This window comes from Myzus persicae, unplaced genomic scaffold, assembly GCF_001856785.1.
Source record: "Myzus persicae strain clone G006 unplaced genomic scaffold, MPER_G0061.0, whole genome shotgun sequence".
NCBI classification, from domain to species: domain Eukaryota; kingdom Metazoa; phylum Arthropoda; class Insecta; order Hemiptera; family Aphididae; genus Myzus; species Myzus persicae.
Genome location: NW_019104255.1, coordinates 25,834 through 40,277, shown reverse-complemented (window position 1 = coordinate 40,277; position 14,444 = coordinate 25,834). Strand labels below are relative to the sequence as shown.

At 29.1% G+C, this 14,444-nt stretch overlaps 3 protein-coding genes across 6 annotated transcripts in view; 1 reads left to right on the top strand and 2 right to left on the bottom strand.

The window, feature by feature from the left end:
• LOC111040491 (cadherin-23) overlaps positions 1-3,189 on the bottom strand; it is a 34,813-nt gene extending 31,624 nt beyond the window's left edge. Inside the window, exon 1 of one of the 2 annotated variants that reach the window (XM_022324423.1) lies at positions 2,822-3,189. The gene's annotated coding sequence lies outside the window, so the exon portion shown is untranslated. The remainder of the gene's footprint in view (positions 1-2,821) is intronic. The other variant, XM_022324422.1, reaches the window with a different exon arrangement.
• A 1,111-nt stretch (positions 3,190-4,300) lies between these two features.
• On the top strand, positions 4,301-7,467 carry LOC111040504. Of its 3 annotated transcripts, none has more exons than XM_022324436.1 (8): positions 4,301-4,456; positions 4,545-4,742; positions 4,809-5,129; positions 5,247-5,457; positions 5,527-5,673; positions 6,225-6,468; positions 6,533-6,838; positions 6,904-7,055. In XM_022324436.1, the coding sequence occupies exons 2-8, from the start codon at positions 4,666-4,668 to the stop codon at positions 7,053-7,055; spliced, it is 1,458 nt and encodes a 485-aa protein (XP_022180128.1). In that variant the 5' UTR covers positions 4,301-4,456; positions 4,545-4,665. The 3 variants fall into 3 exon arrangements, with proteins under 3 accessions (XP_022180128.1, XP_022180127.1, XP_022180129.1); XM_022324435.1 differs by having other exon boundaries at positions 4,301-4,460; XM_022324437.1 differs by having other exon boundaries at positions 4,301-4,742; positions 6,904-7,467.
• A 2,168-nt stretch (positions 7,468-9,635) lies between these two features.
• Positions 9,636-14,274, bottom strand: LOC111040507 (microprocessor complex subunit DGCR8-like). Its single transcript, XM_022324439.1, has 12 exons — positions 14,142-14,274; positions 13,250-13,554; positions 12,965-13,049; positions 12,757-12,908; positions 12,594-12,684; positions 12,430-12,517; positions 12,250-12,368; positions 10,929-11,066; positions 10,651-10,859; positions 10,458-10,558; positions 10,229-10,397; positions 9,636-10,167 (listed from the first exon to the last, which is right to left on the bottom strand). The coding sequence occupies exons 2-12, from the start codon at positions 13,334-13,336 to the stop codon at positions 9,991-9,993; spliced, it is 1,416 nt and encodes a 471-aa protein (XP_022180131.1). The 5' UTR covers positions 13,337-13,554; positions 14,142-14,274; the 3' UTR covers positions 9,636-9,990.
• Positions 14,275-14,444: the final 170 nt, after the last annotated feature.

Genomic DNA, 14,444 nt, shown 5'->3' with positions numbered 1-14,444 from the left:
CTCTTGAGATTAAGAAAAAAATATACTGAACAACTGAACGTTAGAAATAGCTGTTTCGGAAACATACCGCAATTTATTAATTACACTCCATCTAACCATGGCACAGGTAAATTAATAATAAAAGTTTATTGAAAATATGCAGGTGCCTAAATTGGCATACGTTGTTCCGACGTAACAGTAACCCGGTTTAGTTTTCTTTTTTGAACATATACGTGGGTGCTCTAAGTGGAAAATCATTAACGTTTTTCTGAGCGTATATATACTGAGCAGATGAACCCAACCAAGTGGAAACGCTGACCATTCACGGTCTGTGGGTCACAACAGCTCATGTTTATTATATCCTGGTTCAATGTATGGACACTATTATCATATTAACTTATATGTGTATAGCCGTATAATATATAATATAAATATTATAGTTTACAGGGCATGTCAAATTTACAATTTTATTTCCAGAACGTTAAATAGTAACTATATTAAACTAGATACATGTTTTTTTTATAAATTTGTGCCTTATTTTTCATATATTTAAATTATTAATGTTGTATTCAAATAATATTTTTTTTTTTTTGAGATATTCGAATATTCATAACTAATATATCATTGATTATAATAAGCAAACTATACCTATTAATTATAATAAAAAATTAGATTTATACGTTTTTCGTTTTTAATTAAATTACATCATATTATGGCAAATACAGTTTGGTATATTGAGGTCCGATGTTATTTTTTAGTTGTTTAAGGAAAGTTCTTTGCATTAAATGTAACGACTCTTAATATTTCTTTTAATTTATAAAGTAGATAATATATATTAAGTTATTTAATGTCACATAGAACTCAGAATTGAAGTTTTCAGTTTTGTCTAGAATAATTGTTAAAAAAAATAATTAAAAATGCTCATGCACTATATACATTTAAAGACTTTTTTGAAATTAATATGAGTACTGAAAACTCGAAGGAAAACTGTATTGATTGTATATTTCGATTTTCGACCACAAATTATATTAGCACTGGTTACTTTAATGGTTATTCATTACTTTTAAACTATTCTCATTTTGTAGTAATTAATTAAATGATTGAAATGATAACATGTTAAAATTATCTATGTTTAAAAAATAATCTCAGATGAATTATAATTTTACAGGAACACCTTTTATAATAAGATTTTTTCTTTGTGTTTTTTAGGTTAAGGTTAGTTGTTTAGGTTGAAAAATCATGTAAATAATAACAAATATAGTAGATATAATATAATTATGTATATTATAAGCTTAAACATTTAAATCACTCAAGGTATTTTCATTTTTTTAAACAATTATTTATTATCAAACATAAAACCAACCATACATTTTTGTCTTATTATCGAATAATACATCTATAGCTTATTTAGTTTATAATATTTGTAATATACCAATCGTTTTTTACATATTGTATAATGTGGACCGTAACTAAAATCCACCTTTAATTTACTCTAAAAAAAATGGTACCTATTGTTAGTTTTGAATATTATTAAGGTAGTAGGTATATAAATAATAAATATATATAACAATATTAATTATATATGAAAAATATATAAACATTTACAAACAATAAAGTCAGATTCACAGCTACGTCATCTATCGTGCGATGTGATTTTTAGTTTTATTCTAATTCGTCGTTTTAATCATGGTATTATTCACTAACCAATAACCATGTTCTACCTAGAAATTTCAAGAGTTAAGCCGAGTTCAATTTATGGGTTTGACTCGATAGACATTAGAGACGTAGCAATGAGCCTAGGTTTACAATATGTATACATGTATAGGTAATATCCTGCAATACACATTTAAACAATATTGGATATACCTACTTAAACCAGTTTATATTTTACCAGTAACAACCTATTCCATAGAGGCACCTATATATTATTATGAATGAAAAATAATATATAATATACGCCCATACATCAAACAATATTGTACATTTATAAATTATAAGCTATACTGAATGAAACTAAAAATGGTAGTGCTCACTCGACAGTGAACGGTTTAAATTTAAAATTTTTTAAACAGATATCCTTCGTTCTTGCTACAAATATAAAACGAATATATTTTTTGACGAAATCTTATTCACGAAAGATTTGATATCGATATGTATACTAAAACGAAAAGAGATTACATATATGCTGAGTTCTGAGTGTATCTCGTGTATTCTCGTTGCACAAATATAGGTCGTTTGTTTATAATAATTATGTATCAAAGTAAAATTGAAAAAAGATACTTTATTTTTCCTTACAATTTAAAATTTCATAACCATACAGATGTAGCGTTCTACTAATAGGAATCCTGATCCACCAGTTCTTTTTATAAAAGTTTACAGCTTTTTTTAAATGGTTTCTGGTAGTTCTTATTTTCCTGCATGAAATTTCTAATGGTCAAATCACTAATTTAGTTTAGTTAATAATTTACTGCTACCCTCAAAGGTTCAGTTAATTCATTAATAGTTTTAATTGGGACAGCTGGAATTTGGAAAAAATACGATGGGGTATAATGTAGATAATATTACGTATATCCAAAAAATTACAATTTCTTTTTTTATGATTCATAAAATTTCTAATTTCGAGTTCATAAAAATATAATAATATATTCATATAACGTTGTATTATAGATGACTTAAAAAAAAATAATTTAGATTTATTGTAAATGAAATGTAGTAATTTATTGTTTTAATTAAAACTTAATATATATATCCACCATAACTGAAGCATATAATTTACTGTATATATAGGTATATAATATATATATTATATAAATGTTGTATAGAGAACTTTACGAAAACTCACCTGTTGTAGGTATAATCCACGGTCTGTCAGCTGCAACAGGACATAAAGCTCCGCGGAAAAATATATTATCAACTGCTCGTTAGTTTCGAGCGTCGCAAGCCAGTCGACTGTGCCCGTGTAGAGTTAATACGATGATATCGATATATTATTATATTATTATTGACGAATATTGTCACTGCAGACAACCGCACAAGCACAGGAAGCTGACGAACCAATTGTCGGTGCACTGGAAAAATATCATAATCAACGCGGGAGGAAACGTGCGACGGCCGGAAAACGCGTGCGGCGTGAGACTGAGGCCAGCGACTAGCGAGACTGTGCAGACTTCAAAGTCAGCGGCCGGGGAACGGTGATGAACTCGAACGTATCGGCGGGCCGAGCGCGTGATGTGAACCGGAAAATTCAATTCTCGTCCGTTTTTAGCGGGTCTCCTACTCGAATGGGTCGTGACAGCCCGCAGCGCCGCCAACCATGGTGAGTTGATCTGGGGAATTTCGTACACACATGTCCGCCGGCACTGCGTCTATAATATTATTATCAGCCTACTTTTGTAGGACCATGACTACCAGGCACCAGCATGGTCTTAGATATCTAATATCTTACTCTTAAGTCTTAGCAAATACTGTAAATGATTAATCATTTACAGTATTTGGTCTTAGTTCATGACTATTGACTACCAGTAGTCAAGAACGTGTTGTCTAGTCAGTTAGTACTTAAACTTTAAAGAGGTGTATGAATAAGTATGATATGATCACACTATCACAGATATATAATACAATGTGGGTACGATTATAGGAAGCACAGTTAATACCATAAATAATTTATAATATATTTCATATATTTCTCCGTATAACCACAGAACAATATATTATAACGTATAATTCACTATTTTACTGCATACTTGCCTGTCGGTACTTGGTACTCGCGTTACTATATATATATATTATAAAATCAATGGTAGTAGCCAGTAGTTATAAGTACTAATCTTGTCTTATGTCTGTAAGGGTAGGACGTCATTTATCTAATTAGTATTTTAGTCATTACTCCAATTTTGTTTATTTGATCCTAGAAAGTTATTACTTGTTAATGTAACAAGTTAAAATAATATAATATTATATTGACATGATTTGAGACCGCAATTATTGATCATGTCTAAGATTAAGGACAGATTTTATTTAAATGTTGATAAAAATATTTAGACTATATACATTATACACTGCACAGACTTCAGTACTTCACCCCTAAAGATAGTAAGATACCAAACACGATCTGATTTGGCGTAGATAGAAGGCGCGTCAAAATTATTAACACCGATATTTTATCATGGCACAAAGAATACTAGACTTTACGTTTACCATAATATTTTGTCCTGTAAAAAAATATTTGATATTTATTATTTTATGCGCCGCGGCTGCTTGTTGCAGCTGATTGCGGACCGCTGCAGGCTATTATAGATATCTACGTCGTCGTTATCAAAATCCCCATAAGATTGTTATTATTATTTAATGTTTATGACTATGAGATATAATAAAATATTAAAAATTGAAATATCTTTTTTTACAATCATAACGCTTTAATGTTTTATACAATTCTACACATTATTCACTATTGCACTTCGCTTACGTGCCGTCGATGGTCAGTGAGTATTGAGTTGTCTGAGACTCGGGTAGTTGTCATTAGAAGTACTGGACAAAACGTAATTTAAAAACGCCTGTGACTGTAGGTTATGATGATCGCAAGTATTGTTTGAGAGTATTGTTGTCTCATAATGTCTATTTCGCTGTCCTCCGTTGTTCAGGCCAAGCCAGACGTGCCATAAGGCATAGATACGCTTGATAAGAGACATGAACAACGATGATGACGAGCTGCACCGACCTGGCACAAGCAGAGGGGTGCTATCTGATCAGAAAGAATCATCCAGGTAACTAAATGCTGAATTTCATATTATTCAGTTTCCATTTAAAAATGCCTTATGGTTTTATTCTAGATTAAATAACAACGTAGCACACAACTATGACGATCCCGATACTGAAAGTTGTCTGGATTGTGATACCCCCGAACAACACGACCACATGATAGCTGCTAGTTTAGTACGTTGTGACCAGGAAGATAGTGATTCAGACAACGATTCTTGTATTTACACTTATCGTGGTGATAGGCAAGAGCCGGCAGTTGAAAACTTACCCATGGATGATAGAAGTACATCACCTTTGATGGATTACTTAGAAATGGACTTTGAACCTGAACCAACGGTTAATAATGTATCTGAAGACGAAGAGATTACTGAACCAATGGCTAATAGTGCAAAGTATGTATTAATTTTAAAAGTTTTTTATGTTAAATGTCAAATGCTTATTTAATTGGCTTTATATTAAATTGAAAGTTAATTAAAAAATGTATAGTAATTTTTTTTTTTGTTCAACAGTGGTACAGTCCTGTTAATAAAAGACCTAATAGCTGCTGTAAATCCTACTCTACGAGAAAGCCATCTTAATGTTAGAAATAGTGTAATACGTGAACCTATTAACAATCCAAATCTAGATGTACCCATTCTACATTTCAAGACTCTTAATACTAATGTCCCTGTTTGTAAGGAAGAGCGTAATGGATGTATGCGACGTAATTCTGATACAACGGTAAAATAAAATGTGTAGGACTTAGTTCAAATCTTGATTATTTTATCAATATTAAATATTTTTCATCAGGAGGTATGCCAAAAAATGAAAAGAATGCGTGTTGATGATTTAACTTGGATTAAAGAAATGGTATGGTCAGAAAAAGAGGCAGCTCAGCTTCAAATAAACCAAATTGGTGTATCAGCATGTGGAGCAACTGCAGTTATAAATACTTTAGTAAGTTTTTTAATTTCAATAGCTTATGATTGGTATATAATGTACATTAAATAATATGGCATACCATCATTTTTTGTTAATACAATATTATTAGCTCTTATTATTTGTATGTATTGAAAATATAAACTAGGTAACAAGTTTATTAATTGATAACAAGGGGGGATTAGATTCCTCTCATCCTTGCTCTCCGTGCCTAAAACTAGCTTACCAGTTTAACTAGACTTTTAACTTTTAAAATAACAGATCTTTGGATCAATTTTTTTTAATATGATGTTGGATGTTTTGTGACTGGGAACGGGAAGACATTTTATTAATTAATAACTTAAATTAATTTGTTTATATTGGTTTTTTACAAGTTCATTAATTAATAAGTTTAATAATTCTCAGTGTGAAATAAACCTTAGTTTTGTACTTATTGAAATTAAATGTGAGCCTATATGTTAAACTATTCACTAATAAATACACTATAGATTTATAACATGGCATTTTAATTATTAGTTACTACTCATTGTATCACTTGCATAAATTATTTTATTGTATATATATTTTAGTTGGCTCTAAGGACACAATTCAATTTAGACCGTATAATTCAAACTATTGGCACTCGCTTACGTGATGAAACTGCTCCGCTTGTTCCCTATTTGGAGTCTCGAGCTGTGGCTGGTTGCATGCCCCAAGATTTGGTTAGAACATTAGAAACCGTAACGGATTCACAAGTCAGTGCCAGGTTCTTTGCTACTCATCAGTATTTGGATGTACCTCTTGCCCCTTGGCTTGCCACTTGGATAAAAAAAGGTAGCTATATAAACCTAAAAAAATGCCAACTTTAACTATGCTGTGTAATTTTATATTATTATAGGTGCTGTTCCCATATTGACATTAAATCTGCAACGTGTAGATGTTTCACCTTCTCTTATGCCAGATAGTTGGCACCATCAAATGGTGTATGGTGTATCATACAATCCCTTATGTCCAGAATTTGCTCAAATTTACTTAACAAATCCAATGAGCATTTCATGCATGGAGTCATTACTACCACAGTTAATTTCACCATCTTCATTGATGATTAAAAGAGCTGATATATTGTCCAGGTGGACCCCTCAAACAGATCTCATGTCCTTGGCCACACATCCTAACCGACATTGGCATAGGTTCAATGTCTTAGGTATATACACTTTGACAAATTCCACTTTTTAGTCATCAAAAAAAACTCAATAACTATTATTTTAGGACAAGTGGTAAATCTTCTACGTGAAGAAAAAGAAAATGTCAAATTCACTGATCATATTGAAATACCAGCCAACTACAAGAGTGGTATAACTTTAGCAATGAAAACGTCATCAAATTATAGCCATGAATTGAAATCTGTGCCAGAATTATAGGTAGATACCAAGAAATAGGTATTCGTTTATTATGTTTAAATAATTTTATTTGTATTATAATATGTTTTATTGTGTAACCTATATTTGGATATAACATTTCATGAAAATGTAATATTAAACAATATTTTGTAAGCCAATTAATGTTACCAACATAAATAAATATTATTAGTGTAATATTATATTTTATGTTACAAAAATGGTATGGTGAACTAAGATTGACAGATTTTGATTTCTGAAAATGAAATGTAAACAATCAGAATGTAATCCTTTCAAGTATAAAAAAATAAACGTATTAATATTTATTATGAACTGAAATTTGAGTGTTATAAATATAGCATTTAATTAAGTTGTGATGTATATATATTTGTTGTATGATACTTTTTGATAAAATATATATATTTAGGTTATGAAATTGTATTAATTATGTCAATTATCAGAGATACCAGAGCAACCAAGATTAATCAGTATCATACATGAAGTGGTTAGGAAGTGAATAATTGAACAAAGGAAGTTTATTGTTCCTTACCTTGTTCTTACAATGGAATTGTTTTTATTCCCTACATTACATTCATAAAAGAGAACAAAATAGAATATAATTTACAAATATCACATACCTTTGTTTGACGGACACTTGGCATTACTGAAATATTATTAAAATAAAGTTTAACAATAAATATAAATCTTATGTTTAAACTTGGTTCTCTATAATTATAGTTCTCACTTAATATTTTGTAATGAATCAGCTATAAAGGGTGTAATAAAAACATTAACAACATTTTCTTTGGCTTACATAATATGACATTTGTCAATATGTAAATTAATTGTTAGGTTCTATCAATGGATAGCTTCCCTCATAAAATTCATGTCTCAACTGTATATTTTCTCATTGTATTTACTTACTATGCTTTACTAGCATAGTATATATTCTTTATTTTCTTAATTAAAAAAAAAAAAATGTATGGATGTAAATAACTAAACATTTTGTTTCTATACAACATCAAATGTATGCTATTAGTCATTAGCAGGGCTCGGGAATTATAGCAACTTAAAATCATTCAAATAAGCACTTAAAAATGCGTTAAAAAACATCATTATAAGCACTCAAATAAACATTTAAAAAACTTAAATTAAAGCAAAAATATTTATTTAAAAATAAAAACTAAAAAATAAATAAATAAATCCATCTTTATATTACAAAAAAAAATTAAACTTCACTTTCAAGATTTTAAGGATTTTATGGATTTTCTGAAAAATAAAATGTAAACATTATTTACAAATAATTGAAAAAAATTAATTAATTAAATACGCAGCAACGTAGATAAGAATTATTTTTAATTTTAATTCTATCAAAAACAACTGCAAAAGAAAAACTGATCGAAAAAGCAAAAATAATCGTATAAACTAGAAATTAGCATTTTTTTAAACAAAATGCTGAAATAAGCAAAAAAAAGCATTTTCAAATTTCATAATTGTTGTACTGCTATAACACGACATACACTCCCATAGCGATCTGTTACATTTTAAGTCAATCCATAAAAATAAGCAAATGCTTTAAGTCCCAAACCCTGGTCATTAATATTATCACTGTTAGTCGTAAATTATAGTTTTAAATGTTTTAACAGGTTTTAGGTTTATTATATTACTTACATTACTATCATAGTTTTATTGATTTAATTTACACCAAACATATATTTTTGTCTATACTCGGGATCACTCCACAATATCTAAGCGAACTGAACTTATAAAATTATTTTGTTTTCAATCTTGGCAAAACATTTTAATTCTAGGCTACAATGCTCTTTTATTGTATTTTAAAATTGAGCAAGTAATATTTTTTAAAAACAACTTGAGAATTTATTTGTTAGAGCTTAGTTGTGTAATCTATGTCTCCAGTGTACTCAAAATAGTATTTGAAAATCTCTAATCCTTCCTTTGATTAATATCTTATTGAAAATGTAAATGGTTTCAGGACAGCTATTTATTTTTTTCAAATTTAATAGTGAAATACAGTGTAATGTTGATTACTTTTGTAGCTGAGTACAAAATTTATTCAGTTGTGAAAATGTTTTTCAGTCAAGTAATTAAGCAATTTGTTGAATTTATGTAGTTTTATAGTAATAATAAATTTGAAAGAAAATTAATACACTAAATTCATAGATTATACTTATTGATACCTATACTAATGTAATTTTAAAATGATAACGTACGATAGGTCCCTTTGCTCAGTATGGTAATTATGGCATATTGGAAGAACTGGTTTTCCTATGCAGCCTGTAATTGTTTAAATTTACCCATATTTTGGGGAGACCAATTAGCTTCTACAATAAATTGTACGGCATATTTTTATTGTTGTGAACCAAGTATCAATAGTGCCTATAGTACGCAGTTTACTCTCCTTGACTCCTCTGTCAATCTGACGATAACATCACATGGTTACAATTGAAACAGTTGGATGGCAGTTTCACTAAATCTACAACTGTTGTATAAATTAGTAAAATAATGTTTCTATCAAAATATCTAGGCAGGTTTTATATTTTGTGGCATACAATAATAATAAATTAATAAACAAAGAAAGCGATATAATATATTTTCAATTCAGATACAAATATATATTTATTTTAAAGTAATTATTATAAATAGCTAGTTTTTTTTAAGGGGAGATGCAGTTTTAAATTCACCCCCGACAAGCAGCCCCTGAATACATCACTAGTAAAGATCTAATACTAAAGAAGCAATATTAATTACAACATTAATTTGATTGACATACAGAATTTATCAAGTATCAAAATAGTATCTTAAAATTAAAATCTAAATGTGCACAATTGTATATATTGATTTAGATGCCTTGGGTTATTAAATAATACAATTTTTTCTACACTGAAATTACTTTTCAGCACACAAAAACATTAGATAATTTTTTTTTTCAATTATACAATTATAGTTTGGACATTTCTGCTCTCAATTTTTTCAGTATTTCATAATTTGGACCACTCCTAGGCCTTGGGCTTTGATTTCCAGGTTCATCTAGTTTTTTCTCACAGCCACTTCCAACATTTTGATGGCTGTACAGCCTTAATAAAGATCCAAAATACTTAATATGAGGGTGTAACACCTATGAATGTATAAAAAAAATTTAGTATATACAAAACTTTTTAATATTCTTATAAGTAAACCTTAAGTAGGGCTTGAGCTCCTTTTTGCCGTCCTTCACGTTTATTTTTACAAATAACAGTGGCAGAATGTTCCTTAACAGTCATGGTGCAACGGTAAAAAATTTCAGAGTCAGTTCCACTTTGCATACTTTGCATTTCACACATTACACATGCATCTTCGCCAAAATTTCTATAATTTAAATCCAAATAAATACCAAAAAGCCTAAATAATCAAACTATATTTAATTACCTTTTTACACAAATCTGCAACATATCATATGGCATAGATTCAGCAGCTTGAGCACAGAATTCTGGTATTCTAGAGTCTTTAATGTTTAGTTTATCAAAAAGCTAAAATACAGTTATGTTGTATGAAATAACTTATAAACTAGATATTAAATAAATTACAAATTCTAGATAGAAGATCATATGAAGGTACTTACTACATCACCATCAAAATTACTACAACCTTGACGTTCATTCATTGCATGCCTACGGTTAATTTGGATATGATCTTTGACAGACGGTAATAATATTTCCAGTGTAGCTCTAGCAGCATCAAGTTTAGCTTGTTTTTTGCTTGAACCAATACCAATACCATATTGCATGCCATCTAGGATTACTGTTGCTAAGTAAGGATACCTGGCATTTTCTTGAAATATAACAATAAACCATTAATAATTGAATTTAGTAACTTTTATCGTTTAGTATTTTAACTAACCAAGTTCTTTAAACTCATATGATGGCTGTGTTTTGAGTACACGTTGAATGTATTCATGCAATATGCTAACATAGCTTTTACCATTTAAATTAATAGTCCATTGATCTTCAGGATTGGATGTATTACAATCGCTTTTAACTGAAACATAACAATCCAACATAATTACAAATAGGGACTATGATTAAATAAATAAAACAAGTTTATTTGAAGCTATACAATTTAATATTAATCATAAAACAAAATGGTTAGTAAAAATAATGTATTGAATGCTGTATTGACACCATAGAGTAAGAATTGACACTTGTATACTTGTTAAAGCAGTCTGAATATCAGTGGTCTATCTTAGATTTTTCATAAAAGTTGCAAGGATAGAATTTTGTTTGATTAAAAATCATTTTATGTATAACAATTGAAAACTATTATCAAAGTAAAAATGTTTAGAAACTTGGATCAAGGAGAATTAACCCCAATAATCTCCTTACCGCACATTGCACTTTTGCAATTAATTATCTAATTTACAGCAAGGTCAGTATTTTAACACAGTACGGCTTGTGCATAATCAATTGTACATGAAATAATTAATGTCAAAAACAAAGAAAAATCTATAGTTAAATAGATATTTACTACTTTAAATATTATTTGATGTTCTAAAGAACATCAATTAATATAAAAATGTCTTATTATTTTATTTTTAGGCATATGTCACATTTATTTATACAATATATTATACAGCAGTGGTTCTCAACGGGGGCAATATCGCCCCCCAGTGGGCGGTAAAATGTCACCGAGGGGCAATGAACTAGTTTTGGGTGGTAGGGGGGCGGTGAACTAATTTTGGGTGGTAGATTACCATAATACTAGAACTATAAATAAAAAATATATCAAATATAAAAAATAAATAAAAACATGAGTTATTAGATAATTTCAATTTTTTCTTTTAAATTTTCCAAATACCCTTAACCTAACCCTTATTATAGAATTCTCACATTGTAGGGGCCGTTAAAAAATTTTTTGACACTCAAGGGGGCGGTAACTTAAAAAAGGTTGAGAAACACTGTTATACAGGATATAAAATGTGAGTGTTAAAATATCAAATATTTTTTTTCATTATTGTGCCATGAATGATTAATCATACATTACAGTTAATAGAATAAAAATAATAACACCATAGTGAATATAGACAGAATCTAAAAATGTTTTGAGTGCAGGACGCAGATACGCCAAATTACTCAAAAATTCTGTAAACACTATTAATACTCTTTATATATTTAGTTATAACATTTATTATAAATACTAAAAATAATTATTTTGTTTTTCTCACCATCTGGTTCTTGAACTGGAAACGACATTAAATGAGACTTATCTTTTAATTTTGGAAGATCTTTAATTCTTCGATCAGCTTTTACCATTCTAATATATTCACGGCGTTTATCCCAAGAACTAAACAAGAAAAATAATTTACACTAACATTCCATAAGTATAAATAAAAAAATTTCCCTACCTAAATCTCATGAATTTAATATTTTTAAATTTGAATATTTTACTACAATATTCTCGATATTGTTCATGGCTCAATGTTACAGGACATTCTGTAAAATAATTTTAAAAAATCACATAGATTATGTAAGACACAGTAGTTTAATAGATATTTAATACAAGTATTACCATTCAACTCTTCATTACTCTCAGCATTCTTTTTTTGTAATCTTAGTTTATAATCCAAACAGGGAATATTTGCTACTGGAATATTATGGTTCTATAAAAATAAAGAATGCATTAAATTTATTTATAAAAAAAAAATGATATTAGTTTATATTTTGATTGTTACCTTGAGGCTATTGACTCCAAGAAAATAAGGTTTTGAAAATGAACAAACTTTCATTTCTTCATTTAAATAAACTGGCATACCACTGTCATGATTACATTTTATCCATCCTTCTGGTAAATCATCGTCAATATTCAATTCATCTTCATCTAACTCTAAAATATTGGTAAATGTCATGAGAAAAAATTAATTTAAGCAAGTTTAAATTTACCATATGTTATGGATTGAACCTCAGAAGTTGATTCAGTATTTTGATATTCAAGTTTCACTGTTACATTTTCAGTTAAAATTGTAGTCTAAATAAAACAATCAATATAATATTAACAATAGGCATACACTACTAAATAAATATTGAGACATCAAAATATTAGTTGATATATACATTAGCAGAAGGCTAGTAGAGATAGATAAAGCAGATACCTGTGTTACTACAAATCTTTAGATCTTTTTTTATAAATATGAAAATAATAGACGTTTGTTTGAGTGTTTCAGTTACCTGATCATCACTTGCATGTGTAATTGACATAGATTTATCATTTAGATTTTCCTCTTTGGAACTAGAGCTGCTGGTTTCAGACATCATCAATGGACGGGATGGATAGAAGACTACCAAAAGTATCTCACAGATTGGCAGTAGTGAATTGGAAACAAGCAATCGCAGAGCACCAAAGTGTCAGCAAATTGATCATGTATATGAGAGGTGTCAATACGACAGCGTTAACTAAGATTAGCTGCGATGTAAAAATAGTTGCACAGTACAAACGATAGTTGACGCACGACGTACAGACACTTTCCTTAATACTAGACACACAACAAATCAATACTAAATGTGTTAATTTTAGTTGTAGTATTTTAATTTTATGCTACGAACAGTGGTATGACAGCAGTAATATGTACTATAAACTGTTGATAGTCATTAAAGTTACTAAACTAATCGCGTCAGAAATTTAGTAATTACAGAGGTTGTAATCAGAATTGTATACAATAAAATTAATAATAACCCAGTAACTTATTATAAGACGTAAGTTATTAGTTATTACAATATCCGGTATCGTGATTTACAACGAAACTTAATAATTCTATTGAGACTATTAATATTATTATATGATGTTCGTGATTAAGATTTAAGAGTATAAGATTAATGTCTAATGACTAAATAAAGAGGCCATTATCGAAAGAACCAAACATGCGTGCAGTAGTTTAGCGTTCATGCCTTATTATTTAGTCATGGATCGAGTAGTGTGTTTATGACTTTAGTTTTTACGAGACCTAGACGGGTTTAGCACTTTATAGGTAGTAGTTACTTATTACTTACTACAGTTACAAATGAAAAAAATTTTTCTTGTAGGTAATTAATTGAATTTTTATCATTAAATATTATAGTTTACCTTGTTCAGATTCAGATATCACTACTCAGTAGCCAGCACCCAGCGAAAGCGAATATCGATATTAGTATTATAAATAATAAATAGTCAAAGTCTTGAAAGATTTTAAGTCTAACCTAAAGTTTAAACCTAAACAACAAAACAACCTATAATTTAAAACCGTGGTAAAAATGGTATAGTGTTATCTCATTCATACCACGGTTATGAACCGTCAAGGAAGGCCACCGGCTTTTTCACGGGCACTGATTCTTGATCGTAGACGATTTACTACAACTCGTCGTGTGGATTATCGATAAGACAATACCA